At 34.0% G+C, this 22,957-nt stretch overlaps 1 protein-coding gene across 3 annotated transcripts in view; it reads left to right on the top strand.

The window, feature by feature from the left end:
- GPC5 (glypican 5) overlaps positions 1–22,957 on the top strand; it is a 1,343,507-nt gene that overhangs the window by 578,783 nt on the left and 741,767 nt on the right. The window contains exons 7-8 of one of the 3 annotated variants that reach the window (XM_072782624.1): positions 21,288–21,333; positions 21,700–21,806. The exons of 1 other annotated variant lie outside the window; for it this stretch is intronic. In XM_072782624.1, coding sequence (XP_072638725.1) covers positions 21,288–21,329 — 42 coding nt within the window. In that variant the 3' untranslated portion in view covers positions 21,330–21,333; positions 21,700–21,806. Of the gene's footprint in view, positions 1–11,918; positions 12,088–21,287; positions 21,334–21,699; positions 21,807–22,957 lie in introns of those variants that run through there. One more of the 3 variants, XM_072782627.1, reaches the window with a different exon arrangement.

Genomic DNA, 22,957 nt, shown 5'->3' with positions numbered 1-22,957 from the left:
AACAAAAACAAAAAAAAAAAGAAATAAAAGAAAATAGAAAACGTTACTCTGTAAGAAGGTAAGGGCTGCCATGTGCTAATCTGATCATGCACTACGCTAATTACTCTGTGTCTAATTGACCCCATAAAGTGATTTGTACCAAGAAGGGGTTTGGTAATATTTACTACATTAATATTAGATGGTGGAATTGGGGATGGATATGGCTGAAACGTGTGAGGACTTTGATGACTTGCCCAGATTTTGTTACATTGGGTTTTGATAAAACAAATACAAGAAGGAAACAGAAGAGATAGAAAAGATGAATGGAACCCAAAGAAGGCCAAAGCTCCCTCTAAGGTGTTACTTACCCATTACTTATCCATTGGTTTCCTTGCACCATGTACAAGTCACTTATCCAGAGTAGAGTTTTCAGAGTTAACAGGGCCACTTCTTCATTTTCCGTTTCCCTACTTCACAGTCCTGAGGCCTCAGAGGAAAATTAACCAGAGAGGGTTGGGCAACGCTATGCAGTTTTTAGGATCATCTTTCAAATTACTCATTTCCACGAATGTTGAGTAATCAGGCTGAGAAAATAAAATGAAAACAAGCAGACTTGGTTTGTGGGACATGTGATTTGTTTCAGGATTTCTTAAGCAGCAAATGAATCCTGGTAGACATGCAAGAGCTTGCTTCTATTCCGGAATAAACAAGATGTGTTTCACTGGAAAATTGCAGATATTTCAAAGGATAACTTGACAGCAAGTGTACAGATTACTATAAAAATGTTTCCTTCTTTTTTTTTCACATGCATGTGTAATTCCTGCTTCAGTGCAAGAGGGCTAAATACCAGCTTATTTAATATGCTTAGTGTCAACTTCTACATAAGGAGAGTTTTTTTTTTTTTTTTTTTTTTTTTTGAGGTAAGAAGAGGAGATAGAGGAGAACATTAATTCCAGATGGCTTTGAGCAAATGTAGAAAGGTGAACATTCATAGGCTTCCAAATATCTGTTGGCTAGTTGACATTTACAAACACCGTACTAGGTAAGCTTTTTCCCTTAGCAATATTCATTCGGGTTCTGACAGCAGGTAAAGGATGTGTGAAATGTAATATGCCATTCAAATATAGAAAAGAAAGAGAAGATTATTTGTAATCACTATTGGGAAACATCACAAGAGCCAAATTTTTCTGTTGTTTTAAATGTCCCATTAATGCTTTGCAAAAAATCCAGTCTGTTATTTATAATATTCAGAACTACTGGCTCCATTTCTAACATCAAACTTTAAGGTCAGTTTCTGAGTGGCACGTTATCTATTTAAATGAGGAAGCACTATGGTTTGAATTCCTAAGCATACCCTACTGAAACTGGATTAGAACAGAAGGTAGTGTTAATATGAAGGGGAGTATTTATAAGGATTGTTAAGAATGCAAGCTCGGGACCGACTAACTGTAATCCTTTACTGCTGGTATGTGTGCACCATTCAGTTGCAAGAAAACAAAATGTGTATTTCCAAGCTGCATGTTCTAAGAACTGAAGAAATCCAACATAACAAATATTAAATTCCCAAATAGTATGCAAATACACGTCAATGTGTTCAACGTAACACGGCAGCTGGAGGAGAGAACTCCAAGCAACATGTGTAGTTGATTGTGATGAATGTTTATATGTACACAGATGTCATTTCAGAAATGTGAAAATATGGAAATAATTCTAGGGTTTCTGGTTGCTATATTAAGTTCTAGAAGTCGTCTAACTTCAAAAACAAAAATAGTTTAAAAAATAGAATGCCTATTAGCTTTGACATCTCTCTATTTACTTATGTATTTCTCCCTTGACCACGTGCACAAGTACTCTCACATATTGGAGATATATATACATAGCCACATGTGTACATATTTACACCCATACATATATGAGTATACACCAAAATATTATAAGTGGTTATTGTTAAGATGAGTCTGGTAGATTATCTTCAATTTCTACTTTTTACATATCTGCATTAATTGCACATTTTTAAATAAGCCCTGTGTTACTTCCTAAGAAGTGAGAGAGAAAAAAATTGTCAATTTTGGTAAATAAAAAAAAAAGTACCTAGGGAATCAAGACATTCTTCAGAGTCTGTGATTTATATCTAAAAATGGTCTTTAAAAAAATAAAAATAAAAATGGTCTTTAATAATGAGATAGTCCTCATAACTCTACGAATATCCACAATCACATGCAACTTGATTATTTTGTTGTTGTTATGGGGTAGATATGTTTAACATTATTTAAATGATTTGAAGAATTGTTCAAACTTTCTAGAATAAGTTTCCTTAGATTTTTATATGTAGATATTGTAATCAGTGATGTTGTGAGCGACATTTACTTATAAATTCTAACATTTAAATTTTTCTGCACATACAATGTAATTTGCAAATAATGACCAGTATATTTCTTTTTTTTCCAATACTTAGGCACTTTTTATTTTTCTTTTATTGAATTGACTGGGGAATCTTGTGTTGCTTCTGATCTCAGAAGGAAAGACTTTAATATCTCCTTTATTAATTATGACATTTGCTGTAGGTTTTTATGGCTATCTCTAATCAGGTTAAAGAAATTCCATTTTATTCCTCATCTGTACATTTAAAAAATACAATATTGTGCATCCTTTGAGATAAGATTTCTTCTTTCAAACTGTTAATGCTGTAAATTACACTGATTGATTTTATGATGTCAAAATAATCTTGTATTATTAGAATAAACCTGTTTTTTATTTATTATAGATTTTATTGGATTATAATTCACATACCATCAAGTTCACCCTTTAGGAGTGTATAATTGATTAGTATATTCATAAAGTTACATAATGATCACCACAAATTCCAGAACAGTTTTATCACTGAAAAACACCAAATTCTGTATGTCTTATTAATAAGATCCTATTAACTCCTCTCCCCGGCACCTGGCAATGACTGATCTGCTTTCTGTCTCTATGTATTTGCTGTTTTTGGACATCCTATATAGGCAAAACCACACAATACCTTTTGTGTCTGGTTTTATTCACTTCATGATGTTTTCAAGGTCCATTCATGATGTTGCAGTGTGTTGTTCATTCCTTTTTAGAGTTGATAAAAAGTGGACATGCCATTTGTTTATCAATTCAACTGATGGGCATTTGGGCCCTTTCTGCTTTTTGGCTGTTATGGATAAAGGTGCTAAAACAGTTGTGTACATTTCAGGTAGAAGTATGTTTTCAGCTCTCTTGGATATATACCTAGGAATAAAATTGCTGGGGCATTTAGTCACTCTATGTTTACCTTTGGTGAGGAAATATAAAACTGTTTTCCAAAGTGTCTGTAGCACTTCACATTCCCACCAGAATTGTATGAGGGTTTGTCTCCACATTGCCACCCTAGTGCGTGGAAAATGGTGTCCTATTGTAATTCTGATTTGTATTTCTCTTTTGACTAATAATGTTGAGCATCTTTTCATGTGCTTCTTGCACATTTATGTATCTTCTTTGGAGAAGGATCTATTCAAATCCTTTTCCCATTTGTAATTGTTGAGCTGCAAGGGTTCTGTATGTATTTTGAATATAAGTCCTTTATGAGATGTATGATTTGGAAACATTTCCTCCCATTCTGTGAGTTGTCTTTTAACTTTCTTGATGGTTTATTTTATATATAAAACATTTCATTTTAATTAAGTATGATGTATCTCTTTCTTTTTTTGCTTGTAATTTGGTGTTACACTAAGAAGCGTCAGTCTAATACAAGGTTGTGAAAATTTTTACTATCTTTTCTTATAAAAGTGTTATGCTTATATTTAGGTTTTATCCACTTTGACTTACTTCTTGTATATGATGTAAGGTCAGAGTCTAACTTCATCCTTTTGCATGTGTATATACAATTTTCTCAGCACTATTTGTTAAAAAGACTATTATTTCCCTGTTGAATTGTCTTGCCACCCTTGTCAAGAATCAGTTGACTATATGTATATATATATATAAAATTTACTCCATTGACCTAAATGTCTATCTTTAAGCCAGTACCACACTGATATAATTACTCTAGTTTTGTAGAAAGTTTTGAAATTTAGAAGTATGAGTCTTTCAGTTTTGCTATTCCTTTTCAAGACTGTTAAGGCTATTCTGGGACCCTGACTATATTAGTTTCCTATTGCTGATATAACAACTCTCCATAAATTTATGACTTTACAGTGCTAGAGGTAATGGCCTAAAATTAAGGTGTCAGCAGCAAGGCTGCATTCCTTCTGTAGTCTCTGCATAAGAATATATTTCCTTGCTTTTTCCAGCTTCTAGAGGCCCCCTGCCTTCATTAGCTTGTGGTCCCTTCCTTGCCTTGGTCCAGTATCTCCCATCATCCCATTGTTTCTCTGGTTCTACTACTCATGCCTTCCTCTTTCATTTATAAGGATTGCTTTGGGCCAACCCAGATTATCCATGATCATTTACCCAAACTCAAATTCCTCAATGTAATCATATCTAAGTCTCTTTAGTCATGTAAACTAAAATCTTCCCAGGTTCTAGGACATGGACATCTCTAGGGGGGGCCATTATTCTCTAATCACACTTGCATTTCTATATGAATATCAAGACCAATTTGACAATTTCTGCAAAATTTTGACAAGGAGTAGTGAATCTGAAGAACACTTTGGAGTATATTTCTGTCTTAACAATATTGAGACCTCAGATCCATGAAGATGATGTGTTGTTCCATTTAATTTCTTTCAGTGATGCTTTGTAGTTTTCAGTGTACAGGTTTATACTGTTTTTTTTTTTAATTTTTATTTATTTATGATAGTCACAGAGAGAGAGAGAGAGAGAGAGGCAGAGACACAGAGGAAGAAGCAGGCTCCATGCACCGGGAGCCCGATGTGGGATTCGATCCCGGGTCTCCAGGATTGCGCCCTGGGCCAAAGGCAGGCGCCAAACCGCTGCGCCACCCAGGGATCCCTACTGGTTTTTTTTTTTGTTTAAATGTATTTTTTTTGTCAATCTTTTAGATGCTGGTTTAAATGGAATTATTTTCTTTATTTTAGCTCCTGGAATAAAGCACTCACACTTATGATATATAATCCTTTTTATATGCTGCTATATTCAATTTGATAGTATTCTATTGTGGATTTTTGTTTCTATAGTCATGAGAGATACTGGTATGTAGATTTTCTTTCTTTTAATATCTTTGTCACATTTTGGTATCAGACTTCACAGGATGAACTGGAATGTATTTTTTCCTAACCTATTTTTTGGAGGAGTTTATGAAGGATGGGTGATAATTTTTCTTTTAAGATTTGGTAAAATTTACCAATGAAGCCATCTAGCTTTTGGTCCATTTGGGCTTTTTGTTTGTAGAAAACATAGTGACTACTAATCAAATTTTTTTACCTATTATAGAGCCATTCAGAATTTACATTTCTCCTTGAGTCTGTTTTGGTAGTGTGCCTCTTTGTAGGAAGTTGTTAATTTATGCAGCTTATCTAATTTGTTGGCATATAATTGTTCGTAGCATTCTCTTACATTCCTTTTTGTATCTATGAGGTCAGTAGTGATAGTCCTATTTCATTCCTTGCTTTAGTCATTTGAGTCTTCTCTCTCTTATTTTTAATCAGTATAGCTAAGGGTTTTGTTTGTTTATTTTTTTAAATATCCAACTTTGGTTTCATTGCTTTTTCTCTTTTCTTTTCTTCTTCTCTAATTCATTTATTTTCACTGTAATCATGATTATTTCCTTTGTTTGTTTTGGATTTAGTTTGTTCTCTTTCTATTTTTAAAGTGGAACATTAGGCTATTTCTATGATTTTTTTCTATTGTTTCCATTTTCTGTTCTTCAAAATGAGTAGTCTTGATTGCTAATCTTCAAGTTTTATGATTCTTTCTTCTGTCAATTGAAATTGGCTATTTTTAAAGTTTTTGTCTAATAAACTCAACATCTCAGCCTCCTCAGGGACAGTTCTATTAACAGTTTGTTTTTGTATATAGGGACAGTGCTTTCTTGTTTCTTTGCATGTGCTTTATTGTCTTGTTGAAAATTGGACATGTTAAAGTATATAGTGTTGCAACTCAAAATCAGATTTGTGTATGTGTGCATGCATACATGCATGTGCTAGGATACACCTTCATTATCTTGTAGGCAGTGGATACTTTGTCTTAGGCTTCACTTCTTGCTTGGAAGTTCATCCAGAAATGAAAAGGAGGGCCTTCTTAGATCTCCGTAGGCATATACATACAGCTTGAACATGAGCACGGCTTTCAGATCCATGTGTATATCAATAAAAAAAATCATCATAAAACTCACTGTTCTTAGATTCAGTTGATTTTCTTAAAAAATAAAACACTTTTCAGATTGTTATAAAATTCGTTCATTTCTAAAGCTCTGAAAATTGGATTTTGACAATTTTGCCAAGTTCTCATCACTTTTATGGAAGAGAAAATTTTCATGACTCTTTATTCAACCATATTTATTGATGTTACTCCCATTAATTATAATTTTGATGTACCATTGAAGCCGCTTTTCTAATATTTTATCTAGGATCTTGACATCTACATTTCCGATGGTGATAGTAGCTTTCTTTCTTATAATGTCTTAGGCTTTCCATACAGAGGTGATGTTGGCCTGAGACCAAATTGTGAATTATTTTCTCCTTTTTTGTAATCTCTGGAAGGTTTTGTATAAAATTGGTGTTGCATCCTCCTCAAATATTTGGTGAAACATGGTGAGCCAGATTGTGAAATTAACTGATTTGTTAATACATATGAGACTATTCAAACTTTCTTTCTGTTGTTTTTTTTTTTTGAGTTATATCTTATTTTGAAATGCACTGCTGTTTTTAATTGTTGTTAATATTCCTTTAACTATTCTTAGTGTCTATAATGACATATAATCTTATTCTTCTTCCATTCCTTACCTTAATTATTTGTGCTGAAAATGGATCTCTCTACTTATTTATAATTATTATTTTCCAGATACTTTCTCATTGTATTGAGTAGACCTATTTAAATATAATTACTTCAGAATATTTTTTAATCTTTTAAAAAAGATTAGACAATTCATAATGGCCAAATCTTGGAAGCAACCAATATGTTTTTGAATAGGAGAATTGATGAATAAACTATGGTACATCAAGATAATAGGATATTATCCAGCGTTGTAAAGAAATGAGCTATCAAGCCATGAAAAGACTGGAAGAACCTTAAATTCACATTGCTAAGTAAAAGAAGCCAATCTGAAAAGTCTGCATACCATATAATTTCAACTATATGACATTTTGTAAAAGGCAAAACTATGGAGACACTAAAAAGATCACTGATTGCAAAGGGTTAGGGGAGGATGAGAGATGAATAAGTGGGGAGAGCACAGAGGAATTTTAGTGCAGTGAAAATAGTCTGTATTGTATTATAATAATGGATACTTGTCATTATACATTGTCTAAACTTTCAGAATGTACAGCACTATGAGTGAACACGAATGTAAACTATGGACTTGGGGTGATTATGATGTGTCAATGTAGGTTCATCAATTGTAAGAAATGTACCGGTCTGGTGGGGGATATGGCTAATAGAGGAAGCCAGGCATGGGTATGTGTGTAGCTGGGAAGGGGAGAGATATAAGTGAAATAAATTAATTTTGTTTTAAACCTAAGACTGCCTGAAAAAATAATCTTTGGGGAAAAAAAAACTTTAAAGCTTAGACATACTCAATTTACTAGAAACCAAGTAAAACATCAACCCATATGAATGCTGTCACTAGTTTGTTTGTTTGTTGTTGTTGTTGTTGTTTTAAATACTATTAGTGAAGTATTTTCTCCTTGATGGGCTCAAGAAGAAAAGAATATGGATAGGTGGTTTCTAATCAAAAACATGTAGTTTTAGTTCAGGTGCCTGAATGGATTAACTAAATTAAAATAACATTATAGTGTGTGTTTATGTGTATGTGCTATTGTGCACCCATCCCAGTAGTTTAGAAGTTTAGATGTTTAGAAGGATCTGCTTTGAATAAATTATGCACAGTTCACTTACTATTATCTTAAGAGTGAATGAAATAATAAGAGTTCATTGTTACAGTGCTTTTTCTATGAAATGATACTTTTTTAAAATCTATGAATGTCTTCTATCGGGTTTATTTATCAAAAATGCTTTTAGCTTAGTCTGAATTAAAGTGTTCCTTCAGTGAATGTACTTTCTGTTTTTATAGTTTTTTTTTTAACTCTGAGCCGTATCAAACACACACACGTGCAAGCACAAACACACAGAGCTATAAACAAGATAGAGTTCTAGAGGGAAAGTGTCTATAGTTTTCATTCATTCATTCACTCATTCATTTATTCATTCAACAAAAATATAAGAATTTGATCCCAGGCTAATGCCCAGATGAATAAAACATGATCCTACTATTGAGAGCACTGCAGTATATTAACTTTGTAAACTGACTTGAAATCTCCCCCGGGAAAATGCTAAACCTCTCATATATAATAATGGCTTCATTTACAATTTATAAGATGATGACTGCCAAATTATACAATCAGCTTGACTTTTCTCCAGAACTGCCAAATCTGTATATAAAACTGCTTTCAAAATATATCCACCCGGAATTCCCACAGGCACTTCAAATTTGACATGTTCAAAATAGAACTCATTCTTTTCCCCATAAAATCTTTCCCTGCCCCTCTATTTATACTCTTGATTAATGTGGTAATGGAGTAAAGCCCCCAAAGATGTCCATGTTTAATGCTTGGAACGTTTGGATATGTTGTATTTCATGACAAAAGAGACTCTGCCATTCTAATTATGTTAAAAATCTTAAGGACATTGTCTTGGATTATTTTGACTAGCCCAGTATAATCATATAAGTTCTTAAAAGCAGAGAACTTTCTCTAGCCCATGTCTGAGAGATAGGGCAGAAGGGCAGAGGGGAAAGTCATAGAGTTAGGTAGTGTGAAAGGTTGCTGGGTGGAACCATTGAAACCATGACAAAGAATGTTGGTGTCTTTTAGAGCAAAGTTGGCCCCCAGCTGACAGACAGTAAAGAAGTGGGGAGTTCAGTACTATAAACACAAGCAACTGAATTTGGCCAACTACCTGAATGAGCTTTGAAGCAGATATCTCTCCAGAACCTCTAGTAAAAAAAATGCAGGAGTATTGGAGTTAATTGTATTATTACCTGAATACAATATACTTTTTAAATCACATAAACTTCGTTGCTTTTCTGATTATACAAGAATCATTTTTTCTACCTTGAAAACTCTCTTCTGTGTCATTGACTCTCCTGTGTCTTCCTCTCAGGTGTCAGCTCAAATGCTCTATTCAACTCAGTCTTTTTTTACCTGCTTTCAAGTGAATATAGTACCACTTTACTTTTCACCTGTCAGTTTATAAGGACTTGTATTACTGTACTCATCTTTTATGAGATTTTTTTGTTTACATGTCAGTCTCCCCCACTAAACTGCTAACATATATTTTTTTTTCATGTTTCCAGTCCCTATCAATTGTTGAACTTATATAGATTATATTATATGCATGTATCACCTTATGCATTAGAATGGCTATCATCAAGAGGACAAGAGATAACAAGTATTAGCAAGGATGTGAAGAAAAGGGAACCCTTGTGCATTGTTGATGGGAATGCAAAATAGTGCAGTCACTACAAAAAATAGTATGGAGATTTCTAAAGATTTTAAAAATAGAACTACCATGTGATTCAGCAATTTCACTCCTGGGTATATTTCCAAAGGAAATGAAAACAGGGTATCAAAATGATATCTGCACTTTCATGTTCATTGCAGCATTATTTATAAGAACCAAGATACAGGTCAACCTGTGTCTATGGACAGATGAATGGATAAAGAAGATAGAATATGCATTTGTATACAATGGAATATTATTCAACCAAAGGAAAGAAGGACCTGAAAGGCATTATGCTATGTGAGATAAGTCAGACAGAGAAAGACAAATATTTTATGATCTCTCTAATATGTGGAATCAAAAAACACCAAATTCATAAAAACAGAGTATGGAATGGTGATTATCAGGGGCCAGGAGGTAGGAGGATTAGGGAGGTGTTGTTTAAGGGTACAATCCCTTAATCAGTAGATAAATAAATCCTGGACATCTAATGCACAGCATGGTTATAAACAACAATACTATATTATACATTTTAAAGTTGCTAAGATACTAGATCTTAATTGTTCCCACCACACACATGCACACACATACACGCATACACAAACCTTGATAATTATGAGACATGACAGAAATGTTAGCTAACACCTTATATATTGCAATATATAAATAAATCAAACTGACATGTACACCTTAAACTTACACAATGTTATGTCAATTATATCTAAATAAAAATGACTTAAAAGTAAATATATATGAACTAGTGAACTAAAAAAAACATATGATCTCAGATAATTTATCCTAAAACAACTACTTTATTCTTTCAATCTATAAAATCCCTCTGTTCTATTTTACACTTCTATTACTATTGATGGATTATATCCATTTAAAGATATTTTATTACAGGTAGCCCATTATTTTCTGGGTTTTTTTTTTTGTTTTTTTTTTACTTATAATGTATCTTGCAAAGTTTTGTTCTGGTTTGCAATGTATCTTTAAATTTTATTGTAAATGACACATAACTTGATAATTTGTATGAAATCAAATAGGTCAGTATTTTTCTCTAAGTTCTTGGATTTTAGTCTTTGAATGCTTTTTTTGCCTCAATGTCAAATAAATATCTACATTTTTCTTTTGGACGTTTTCTTAAGCAACAAATCTCTTATTCTAAGTGAAATTATTTCGAAGTGTAAAACTCCAACTTTACTTTTCCAACTAGTTAACCAGTACTCTGCTTTCAGCATTGTCTGCTGCATAAGCTTTTCTTGTCCCATTGATTTGAAATTCCAAAAGCTGTCTTGGAAAAAATTCATTGATTTGTCTATTCTTGTACTTGTATAGCCATATTTAATTACTTTCATTACAAAATTACCTCAGCTTTCTGCAACATTTTTTGGATGATTTACAATATTTATTCTTCCAGATGAAATTTAATATTTTAAATCAAATGCTAAAAAACACTCCATTAAATTTGTGGGTTTTTTTTTTTTTTGGAGAGAATCAACAAATAAGAAATTTGTATTTATTTAATTCTTTTAAATCCCTAAAGAAAATAATATTTTCTTCATATATATATTAGTATATGTGTTTATTTTTAATTCTTTAAAATTTTTTTGGTAATTTTTAAATTTAAACAGTTAATGTTATTTTTCAAATAAATAAAATAATAGGCAAAATAATCAGGCATAAAAAGAGAAAAGGAATAGTAATTGCACTCTTAAACATAGTAGAATCCAAGGAAAAATCCTATTTTATTTTGGATTTTGGATTTCCTGTGTTCTAGTCTTATTTCAGTCTACTCTCATTACATGCCAGCCTCTCTCAAAGCCACCTTTCTCTCTGGCATACATACTCTTCCACTTTCCTAAAAGTTATGGTTTGTATCTTTTTGTGGATAGAAAGATTTTTTTTCCCTAGTTTTCTTCTGTTTATGTATTAAATCCTTTTCATAAATTTGTTAATTTTCTGAATATTTTGATGTTAGGTGCTTGTGAAATATCAATTTGTTCATTTGTAGCTACAGAGATTTAGATTTAAGCCATACTTTTTCCAGTAAAACACACAGATGGCCCTTAGCCCCTTTGAGTTTCTATGTGAAACTAATAAGCTTTTCCCCTCTCAACTATATTCCTAAAGGGCAATTTTATGGACAGATCCCTAATCCAATCTCCAGGCATTAATCAAGCATGGCTTTATTGGACTAGTGCAGGGCCATCTGTGTTTTCACTCTGGACTTTCTAGGCTAGAGAGTCAATGTCTTTGCTCTACTTCTTATTTGTAACTTTGACTCTAACTGGCTTATATAAAATTTTCTGCTGCAGGGTGATGATTTTCCTTGATGAAGCTGCATTGATTCTGGTGTTAAAGGCATACTGTGTGGATGAGTCAAAGCTTTTTTTTACTCTTCTTGAGGCCTTTCTATGCTGTTTTGGTTCCCATAATATGTAGCAATGTATTATAAGTTCATTTACAATGAAGTCAATAGCATACTTTTTCATTATACTGTTTATGTCAATGTATCATAATTTGTTAATATATGACTCTTATATTACTGGCCTCTGAGCATTTTGGAGGTAGGGTATGATATCTTATTTGAGTTTTTATCTGTAGATTCTTGTTCTGGTTCTACACACAATTGCTCAATAAATCTTAATTGCTAAAGCATTTAATGCATTTGTTTTTTCCTCCTCAATTGAATTTTAATCTCAATATATTTACTTTACACTAGCTTTATCTACGAATTCTAGCAGAGTGCTATATATATTTTGCTTAGTAAACACCGAGTAAATCAAGGAGTGTTCTGAAGAATTAGTGCAGGCATTTAAGCTTTATTTAGAACACTGTTATTACAGTTGGCTAAGTTGTCCTGGATTGCAGAGCAAGGTATTTCTAAAACATTCTTGTAACAGCATTCCAACTCCCACACTGACACTAGAAATAGGTCACTGTGCTGAGGTATGGAGAATGTCACAATTTCCGTCAGACTCTCCAGAGCTTCTAACATAGAAATAGCATGCTGCTCTGCAAACAGATTCAAAGTTAAAAAAAAAAAAATAAGAAAACTTTTATCCACTGTGTCTAAAGAGATTGCAAAACTCAACACCCCCTTGTGGAAGACTACTGAGATCACTGAAGAACTGCCAGAACTCCCCACTCCAACTTTTTGTAGTCATGGCTCTCTTCCTTTCCCCATCTCCTCCATGGCAATTCAGTTCACCGCAGAGTGTGTGAGCTGTAGGAGAGTATCCAGCCCACTGCCAGAACACAGCAAGGGGAGGTCTTGAGGAGAGAAGCTGTGTGAACAGTGGAGAGAGGCCAGATTGCAGGAGATAACAGAGACGGCTGGCGTGGAAGGCTTTCAAGAAGTTGAACCAAGAGGCCACTGGGGCAAGAAAGCTTAGAGTGTAGTTTAAGATATGAAATGACCTGCTGTAGATTTTGGGGGTAGCACAGGTAAATGAGTCACATCAGAAGACATACTATCGTTTAGATGCATAGAAGAGATTTGAGGAGATCTTTGAAGACTATGTAAATTGACAGAGATGACAGGGAAAGTGTATTCTGAGTACAAGCTACAACATATACTTAGGAAACTAAAACAAAACACAAAGGGTAACTGAGAATATGCCAGTTTTGACTAGATCTCATAGCAGACCAGTAGTAAAAATGAATCTGGAAAGCTAAGTTTGTTTTACACTGTGATGAGGAATGGGTAATTCATTGGTTTATCTGAATCCCAGTTCTTGGTTCCCCAGGTTATTGAATATTATGAGGCAGTGGCTTTTCTTAAGAACTTCTAAAGATACAAGGCATATATGCAGGCAGATATTTGCAACCCTAGCAACCTGTTGGAAGAATCTCACTAATTTATGGAGTGTAGGAACTGAGCCAAAAACCTAAGTGACAACCTCCCTAAGCCAACAGTATATCTCTTCAGTTTTGTTTAAACTGAATAGTCAGCTCATGTGTAGCTGACTTTTTTCTGATAGCATATGCTCACATCTGCTTATCAGCAAGGTTTCTACATTATGTAGGATAAAGTGTCTTATTTGTATTTTATTTTTGCTTTGCTTTCTATTGTGTTTTGGTTTGTCGGTTTGCTTTTTTAAAAAAATCTAGATCATGATTCTGCTAGATTATAAAAATTTGTGTCTTTTTTTATTGTTTTAAAAATATTTTTTCCTAGAGAAACTCCACAGAATTCTTGAAAAATCCCTTTGCCTTATGCCAGAAAAATCTACTTGATACATTCTGCTGAGACCTTAATTAATATTTCTAGGCATTGATTTTGAGTGGGAATATTCCACCAGGTAACATGCCCTTTGTGGCTACCAAAAAAAAAAAAAAAAAAAAAGTGAAATGTTCTTAGGAAGAATTTTCATCTCAAGTAGGTTTCTAACTGGAAATACTGTTAGCAATATCAAGGACTCCATTATTTACAGTGTCACAGTTGACTGAGAGGATAAGAGAGGTATGCTAACATAACAACACAAAGATATTTAAAATATCTTGATATATTTTAATGGAGACTTTCTATTTCTTGGTCTCTTTTACCATTTTATAGTCTGCTAAGCTTTCAGAGGGTATGAGACATTTGACCTAATTCTGAAAATGAACATAATTAATAATTGTGTTTTAAGGTATCGTTCAAGTTTCAAGCCAAATTCTAAATAAATAAATTCTAATCATTAAATTATAGATATGAAATAACTTAATGACATGAGATAACTCAAATGGCAACAGAAGTATTTTTCTATCGCTTTTTATTTCATTCATTTAATACTAGAGTGTTTAAAAGCCTGCATTGTTTGATTTTATTAAATTTAGAAATGTGTTGTTTCTTAAAATCAATAAAGAATATAAGCATCATCTTTGTCTTAATTTACAAATATGTCACATTCCAATAAATTTCTTTTAGCCAACAAATAAAACTAAGCTTTAAATTATAGGGTAGCTGAGTCTAATTAATGATCGTGTTTCTTTATTAGACTTTAAGAGGAAAGCAAAAAATGCTTCATTTCAAGATAATAGCTCTCCAAAATAAGAACATTAAATTCTAGAAAGAAAATTGCATGTCACAAATATGTGTGAGATGACACAAACCATGTGTCATAGGGAAAGGTTTGAAATTATAATTTTCATAGTTCCTCATTTCTCTATATTTTCTTATATATTTGGCTGAATTACATTAAACTTCTTTCACATTCAAATGGTTAAATATGGGCAGCCCAGGTGGCTCAGCGGTTTAGCGCTGCCTTTGGCCCAGGGCGTGATCCTGAAGACCCAGAATCGCGTCCTATGTCGGGCTCCCTTCATGGAGCCTGCTTCTCCCTCTGCCTGTGTCTCTGCCTCTCTCTTTTTCTCTCTGTCTTTCATGAATAAATAAGTAAAATCTTTAAAAAAACAAATGAACAAACAAAACCCAAATGGTTAAATATATGTATTCTCAAGCCACTTGTTGAATACTACTAAAGGAAAAAAAAAAGGAATTGGTAGCTCATCATTTTCTAGTAACTTCTTTCACTGAACAAAACTGAGTTTCCTTTTGTTAATATAACTTTAAAAAGTAGACACCCTGGGATCATGGCTCTACTTCCTGATAGGAAGTGCTTTAGAGTGAGTACATCAGGAGGTACCATGCACTGGAGGTTTGTATTGTTTCATGGTAGCACTTCCCCAGAGCACATGTCTTCAAAATGAAAAGATTTTCTGAATGATGGATTGAAAGTTTCAGTCATAGGATAGGAGATAGGCCAAAAATTCATAACTTGCTACTTCCCCTTTTATTTGTGATCTAGAAACAACTATAATGCAGAATTGACAAGTGATATAGCTCATACAAGTGATGTTCTGCATGAGATTAAAAAAAGCCTGCAGAAGTGTGGGCAAGGCAGTAAGATGAGGAAGTTCTAGTACTGAGAAGAAACTGTTGAGAATAGTTTCATGACATGAAAAGAAGAGGAACACAGAATGAAAAGCATTTGATAAAGAAATAGAGCCACAAACTTTGCATAAAAGACCACTTCCCCAAATCCCCACAGATGTTAGAAGAAGGCAAAGCAGTGTTGAAGTAGGTAGCTGGGTGATGGGTAAATAAACATAACAGATACAGACATAGATAAAATTATATATACAAGAGGCATTAAATTAAAACCAGCCAATGAATATTTATATCATACACAAGAAGAAATTTCTAAATTGTTTTGAGTTAATTAATTGCATAATTTATAGTAATCCATCTAGTTTCCTTCTAGCAGAGGTTCAGGTCAAAAAACATTTTGAGGCATACTCCTCTTGGGTCTCAGAAAGCAGTACAGTAGCTTTATTCTGAGCTCGCTCCTGTACTTTTCAGCAAGTTGATGCCACTGTGAATCATTCCCGTCAACAGAGCAACAGTTTGGCAGACTTGTTAATATTTCAGACTGTGGAACTGTAGTTTTTGCTTGGGTGCTGATTCTATAATTATTAGCAATGTGAACTCGGTTAAGTTTCTTCAACTTTCTGTGAAATGGTAAGTAGCAGTTATCATCAGTCAAACCATTTAATCAGTCAAAAATGTACCTGACTCTTGGTTTTGGCTCACGTCATCATCTTAGGTAGTGCTCATCAGGGAGTCTGCTTGGGATTCTTTTTCTCCCTCTCCTTGGCCCATTCCTACCTGCTCATGTACTATGTTCTCTCTCTCTTTCTCTCTCTCTCTAAAATAAATAAATCTTAAGACAAAAAGATAAAAGATAAATGTATCTTCTCACACTGTTTTTTTCCCAAAGTGCTGTGTCCTTTCCCTTTCCTTGATTATACTTACTATTTTCAACCCAATGTTTTCTCTCCCTTAGATCTCTGTTGCTTCTTATGCTGCTTCCTGCACCTTCCTACCCAAACCCAAAGGCTTCCTCTCACCTTCAAAAGTGCCCATTTGTAGGCCCTAGGAAAATTATCCTCTAGACACAATTTACCAAGATGCTGGGGTGGGTTTATCCTTCAACTGTTTTTCCTTTGTCATTCTCTCACCCACACTAGCTCAGTCTCCTTACATTGAGGGCAGTGTCATCAGGAAATATCATTATCAGCCTCTTCTCAATTGGGCCTCATAGTCACCCTTCAATAGTCATCAAAATTTGGCCATCAGGTTCATAACCTTTGTGGACACACAAACACTATCACAGACCTTGGGTGCTCAGTGCTCTGTGTAACTGTTATTCAATTCCCTGGCCTCACCTTTTCCTACTTCCTGTGATTCAGTAACTGTTGCTTCCACCTTAGGATCTTACTTCTTGGGTCAGCTCCCACACCCACTCATAAGCTTATAACTCTCACTTCTAAAGTCTTTTCTTCTAGCACACCACTTTAATAATAGCTTGCTAGCATCTCTTCACATTAATCGATTACCTTGGAATATGGTTCACAGCATTTGTAATAATGTATACATCTGCTTATCATCTTGTGACTTAAATGCTCAGAGATGATTCATCCCAGCCTTTATCATGCTAGACTCGCTACTTCCTTAATTCAATAGTACCTGTTCTTGAATCTTATCCATAGCCATAACTGTAGTAATTTGACTCCTATAAACCCTCCCGGGGTAACCATCCCTTGTTATTTTCCACTTCAATCGTTTTCAAGTTTAGACCATAGTGTATAATAATTAGAAACTGTCTTGTCTTTAACCCCTTTGCAATGACCATTGTTTTGCATTCCCATGAACAAGCCCCAAATATAAAAGGATTCCTACATTCATTGCCTGCCTACCTTCTATTTCCACAGAAAGCTTCTGCTCTTTAGAGATATCAATTCATCTCTGTAAGTGATCTATTAAGTCCTCCTACTCTCCTCTAGACCTATAAGATATTTTCATAAATTCCTTCCCTAATCATATTAAGATGTTGAAAATTCTCCAACACTTACTGCCAGCTCTACATATCTTTCTGTTTTTATGTGATCTCCTTTTTACACCCCATTGTCTTCAGGAGCTGGTTTACTGTTTATCGTATCAATTCTTCATGTTACACGCACCCTCTGTAATCCTTCCATTTCTACGACTTTTTGTAATGTGTTTGCTAGGGCCACGCTTACCATGGGGTCTTTTAATCCATTGGGTATTTTCCTGTGGATTTAGCTAATTTGCCTTCAGAAGTTGACATTATCAATCAAATCTGTTTTGAGGGGCACCTGGGTGGCTCAGTCGATTGAATGTACAACTCTTGGTTTCACCTCAGATCATGCTCTCAAGGTTGTGAGGTTGAGCCCTGTGTCAGGCTTCAGGCTCAGTAGGGCATCTGTGTGAGATTCCCTGTCTCCCTCTCCCTCTGCCCCTTCCTCCTTTTTCTCTCTAAAATAAATAAATCTAAAAAACAGAAACAAAAACCCAACACCTTTACTGAAAATCCTTTTCTAACTTGGTTTCTATGATACAATCCTCCCCTAAATTTCTTTCTACCGCTTAGACAAGTGTTTATCACATTCTTCTAATATATTCTCTTCCTACCTGTACCCTTCTAGTGCATAGGATTCTGCTTTTTTTTTTTTTAAGACTTTATTTATTTATTCATGAGAGACACAGAGAGAGAGGCAGAGACATAGGCAGAGGGAGGAGACTCCCTGTGGGGAACCCCATGGGGACTTCTGTCTCGGATCTCCAGGTCACACCCTGAGCCAAAGGCAGATGCTCAACCACTGAGCCACCCAGGCATCCCAGGATTCTGCTCTCAATTCCATTTTCTCTCCTCACTGCATACTCTTTTTGGATGATCTCATTCACATCTATGGCAATTGTTCTCAGTTAAATGCTAATGACTTGGAAGCCTATACTTTGACAGCTCTTTGCTCATCTTTAGGCCACTGTATATAATTGTTTGCTAAAACCTTGAGTTGGGTATATTACTTATTCCTCAAAATCAAAGCTTCTCCCTTTTAAAATTTCTTATCTCAGTGAATCATGGTATAATCCAACCTGTATTATTCTTTCTACATCATTTCATTCTAATTCAGACAATTCTTTTTCTTCCTTCCTCTTGTATAAATCTTGCTTTTCATGCCTCCTACCACAACAGTGATTGGAAAATTAATTCTCCTCATTAGTAATCTTCTTGGTCCTGCTCCTATTCAGTTTCAATTGTTCTTTCACTTTTTAGAGTAACGTTCTTAAAATAAAGATTCTGATTGATACTCCCATGTTAAAGATTGTTTATTTTCCCCTGTCCTTGATAGAAGTTCTGACCTTTGTATTATGAAACAAAGATAAGACCTGAGCACCTCTCCAGACTCATCCATCAAATGGTACCCATCTTGCATACATTCTTCTAACCATTTCAAACCTCTTGCAGTGTCCTGTGGCTCATGCTGCCTTACACCACAGCACTGTGTACATTTTGTCTTTGCAGGAAGCTCTTTTTTCTGCTTTTGATTTTGGAGTGGTAGGATCAGTACTCATTTTAACATTCTTTTAGATTGCTGTTTGTCTTCATAAAACCCTATGGATGCCTCTACTGTTAATTTGTGTCGCCCACTGGTTAGTGTCTTTCATTTGATTCATAGAACATTACAAAGTGTAAGCATAATACCTGCTGAATAATTATGAATTAGTAGCTTTTACAGATTCAGTTATGAATGCCAGAAGGTCTTTTTATTACTACAAAAAAATGTATGTGTGAATATATGTGAATTTGGGTATGCTCTAAGGACCCTAGAGAGGATGAACTGTCCAAATGATTTCTACCTATACTTCTATATTCTCAGGTGTAGAGGAAAGAGATTACAAATTAAATATTCTCTTATATTCTAGGTAAGATGTTGATATTTTATGGTATTAATTTTTTTATTTTATATCAAAGCATATTTATGCTTTATTTAAAGCACAATTCAATGTGAAGCATATAGAAAAAGCCTACGAAAGTTGAATTCACTCATCCATGTGTTTGCTGACTAAATGAAACAATTGTAATCAAACTAGTTTTACTGCAGAAACAAAGCTTAAATGTTTCATCAATTATATAACATCTATACTGTTTCATGAAACGTAGTAGACTACAACATAAACACAGTAAAAAACCAAAAGTAGATGAAATTAGACATATAAATACTAGTACAGGGAAGTTATAAATAGAAAACCAAGGCTAAGATAAAGAAAAATATAAATATTCAGTCCAAAAGAAACTGGATAGTAATTATAGTTTTAGGTTTAGTTTCCTAGTAGCCATGTTAAAATAAAGATAGCATCATTTACACATTTCTGACCTTAATTAAAGGAGAAGCTTGCCTCTGAAGAAGAAAAACTTTTCCCAGGGCTGAATTGTGATATAAATGACTTTCCTAGAGTGTTACATATGGGCCACTGAATGATGATATTCTTCAACAATATTTTGTGTTAAGTGACATGATGGATTTCATGTGATTATTTGTTGTATTGTCCTTTCATTAAAAAATTAGGGCAGGACCTCAAAATTTGCTCCAGAAATGGTAATTCTGTTAAAGAAAAGGCAGTATAGTTCAAGTTTATAGACTTCTGGTGATCTGATTTGGCCAAGGCTAAAATTTACAATATTCAGAGGAATGACAGCCTTCAAGTAATTTTTCTGTTACAGCTAAGCTGTTAATTAAATGTACACTTTGGTTTGATGACATTTTAAGGTTTTCTAGTTACTTTAAAGACAAAATTCTAAAAATAATTCCTAGTATAGTTTACCTAATGTAAATATACTGTATATAATTTTAATCCCTCAATATTTAACAAGAAAAGGGTATTATCTTTCCTAAAGTATTGGTAATTGATAAACAAGAGTTTACTTTTTTTTCTCATTACAATATTTTATAAATGAGTCATTGTTTTATTATGAGAAAAGAGGAAAGCAAAACAACATCTACCAAATATGCACTACATTCCATGTACTGTTGCCAGGTTATTTTATGTATTTGATATTAGTAAGTATTAGAATTAAACTTTTTAAAATCAAATCTGGCTAAAAGTAGCTATTTAATTTTTGTGGATATATTGAAATCCAGTATGGAGCTGTGTTTACATGGGTTCATGAAAGAAATATTAGGAAGAAATAGGTTTTTCAGCAGCATTCTGAAATCACTGGCTAAAACCACAAGACATGAGTGAAAAGAGCTTATAAATATTGATTCATCATTCCTGTAGGTTCATATAATGAATATTTTTAGGATACTTCCGCTGGAGTTATATTTTAAGTACTGTCATATACAAGTGTAATACAATTTATTTTATAGAGTTTTCTTTTGGGGGATAAAAATTGTTACTGTGTGTGGTTACCAGAGCTCCCTCTCTCTGCTTGCTAATAGGGATGCTGGTTTTGCCTGCTCAGTTTGTCCTCCACTCCTACTTTCTGTTTTCTGAAAAAGTCCTGCCTGTGGCCAACTGACAGATAATTTGCTCTTTGGTGTTGCCGCATCAGCACAATAATAAGAGGTATTTGGGACTGTAAAGACAAGAAGGAAAGGGAGTATGGATGGAGGGATGCTTTTGGGTTAGGTCTTGGAGCAAAGAAAACATATACAGAGTCCATGGGTGTTTATGAAGGTAACGAACTAAAGGGATTTACAGAAAAAGGAAAATGGATGGAAAAGAAGGATGTAAAGAGGTGTGCTTTGCATTATACTCTTCTTCAGATGTTACCAAAATACAAGTAGAACCTTGAGCTCTTCTAAAAATTATTTTCAACATTTTTTTTTAGAACCGGAGTGCTGTATCATGTGGGTCACATCTTCGTAAATAATATGGTAAGAGAAAACATATTTAAATTGCTTAGGCTGAAGGTATAATGCAGAGGAGTAGCAGAAGTGGAGAAATGTAGGTCTTGGCAGGGAGTCAAGTCTGGATTCTGAGCATAACTGGCTATATGTCTGTGGATATGTTTTATATGTAGAGAAGGAGATTCAGCAAAGGATAAAATGTGTAAGCAAAGGATAAAATGTGTCTTAAAAATATATTCAGGAAAAAATATGGTGGGGGGATTTTAGGGCGTTAAAGCAAGTAAAATAAAAGGTGGGCATTATGAAAGATTCCTTGAAATGTTATTGAAAATTCAAGCTTATTAAAAGCATATTTTGATTATTGCACTGTCTGAAACATTTTTGTCCTTGTAGACCATGAGCAGAAGAAATCTTGTAAGTAGTGAAGAGAAATAGCTGACATCCATTCAGCCTTTTAAGTGAGCAGGTTATTCTATTTTAACATCTGGAATATAAAAGGTAAATAGTCCCTTGGGTATTCATACTGTGCCACTTGTCTAAGGAAAGTGCTTTAAAGGAATCACCTAACTTATCTGAAGTTTTGTCTACCTGTGCCAGATGTGGTTGGCATTCTCCTAACTGCATGGCTGCTTCCAGGCCAATACTTCACCACCTCAGTGAGATTCATGTCAGGATCTCCTAAATTTCTCCATTTTCCTGGATAGCATATCTGCATTTTAAGGAAAACTCTAGCAAGAAGCTATCAGGTTTTGTTCCTCCTGCTATCATTCTCGGTGACTTTAGTGTCTTTGTGAAAAATACATACAACAGCCTGGCTTTATAGCTTATTGATCTTCTTATTTTCAATGACATGCATCCCCATTCTAAATTAGCCACCCACACTCATCGCCCTATTGGGAATCATGACATCTTTTATATCTAATTCATACCAGATTAATTCTGGTATTCCTCTCAATTTTTACTTCAGTTACTTATCTTTGCAGTTCTCTGAAACTTTAATTTTCTCTACATATGTTATATGACCTCACACTGAACAATATTTTCAAATCTATTTGTATTTTTTGTAAACCTTACTATTCCTTCTTGGCCTTAGTTTGTTTCCATTTATCTTTAAGGTACCTCAAATCTTTTGCAACATAGACTAACAGAAGACAATTGGAAGTATACCAGTTCCAAGCCAAATTCATCTTTCATCCCTGCTTTTATATCAGTGAAAATCATATTCATATGAATTCAGCCATTTGAACATATGCCTTCAAGTAGCACTTCTTTTTCAGTGCTAAGTACCATCTTGATGCTTTGTTAATTTGGGATCAGGAGATGAAATGGTGGAGATTCAGACAGAGTGTGATGCTTTCATAGATGACCTAAAACTTGAGTTAGATGTCCCAACAATGTGTCCCAGAATTCCTTCTAAACCTCTCATCTCTGCATCTACCACCTGCATTAAAATTGATTCTTTACTTTATTTCCCTACAAAACTCTTAACTTCCTGGGTATAAAATCAAGCTTGAGTCTGGTTTTTATTGTTGCATTTATATCATAGCAAAGTGTCTGAAACGTGGTTCACATTTAATAAATAGTTATTAAATGAATAGATTAATTATCCTCATTAACTTCTGCCAACCCTACATTCAAACCCAACTTTTGT

This window comes from Canis lupus, chromosome 17 (genome assembly GCF_048164855.1).
Source record: "Canis lupus baileyi chromosome 17, mCanLup2.hap1, whole genome shotgun sequence".
NCBI lineage: Eukaryota > Metazoa > Chordata > Mammalia > Carnivora > Canidae > Canis > Canis lupus.
Note: the sequence above shows the minus strand (reverse complement) of the source record. Positions and strands in the feature narration are given on the sequence as shown.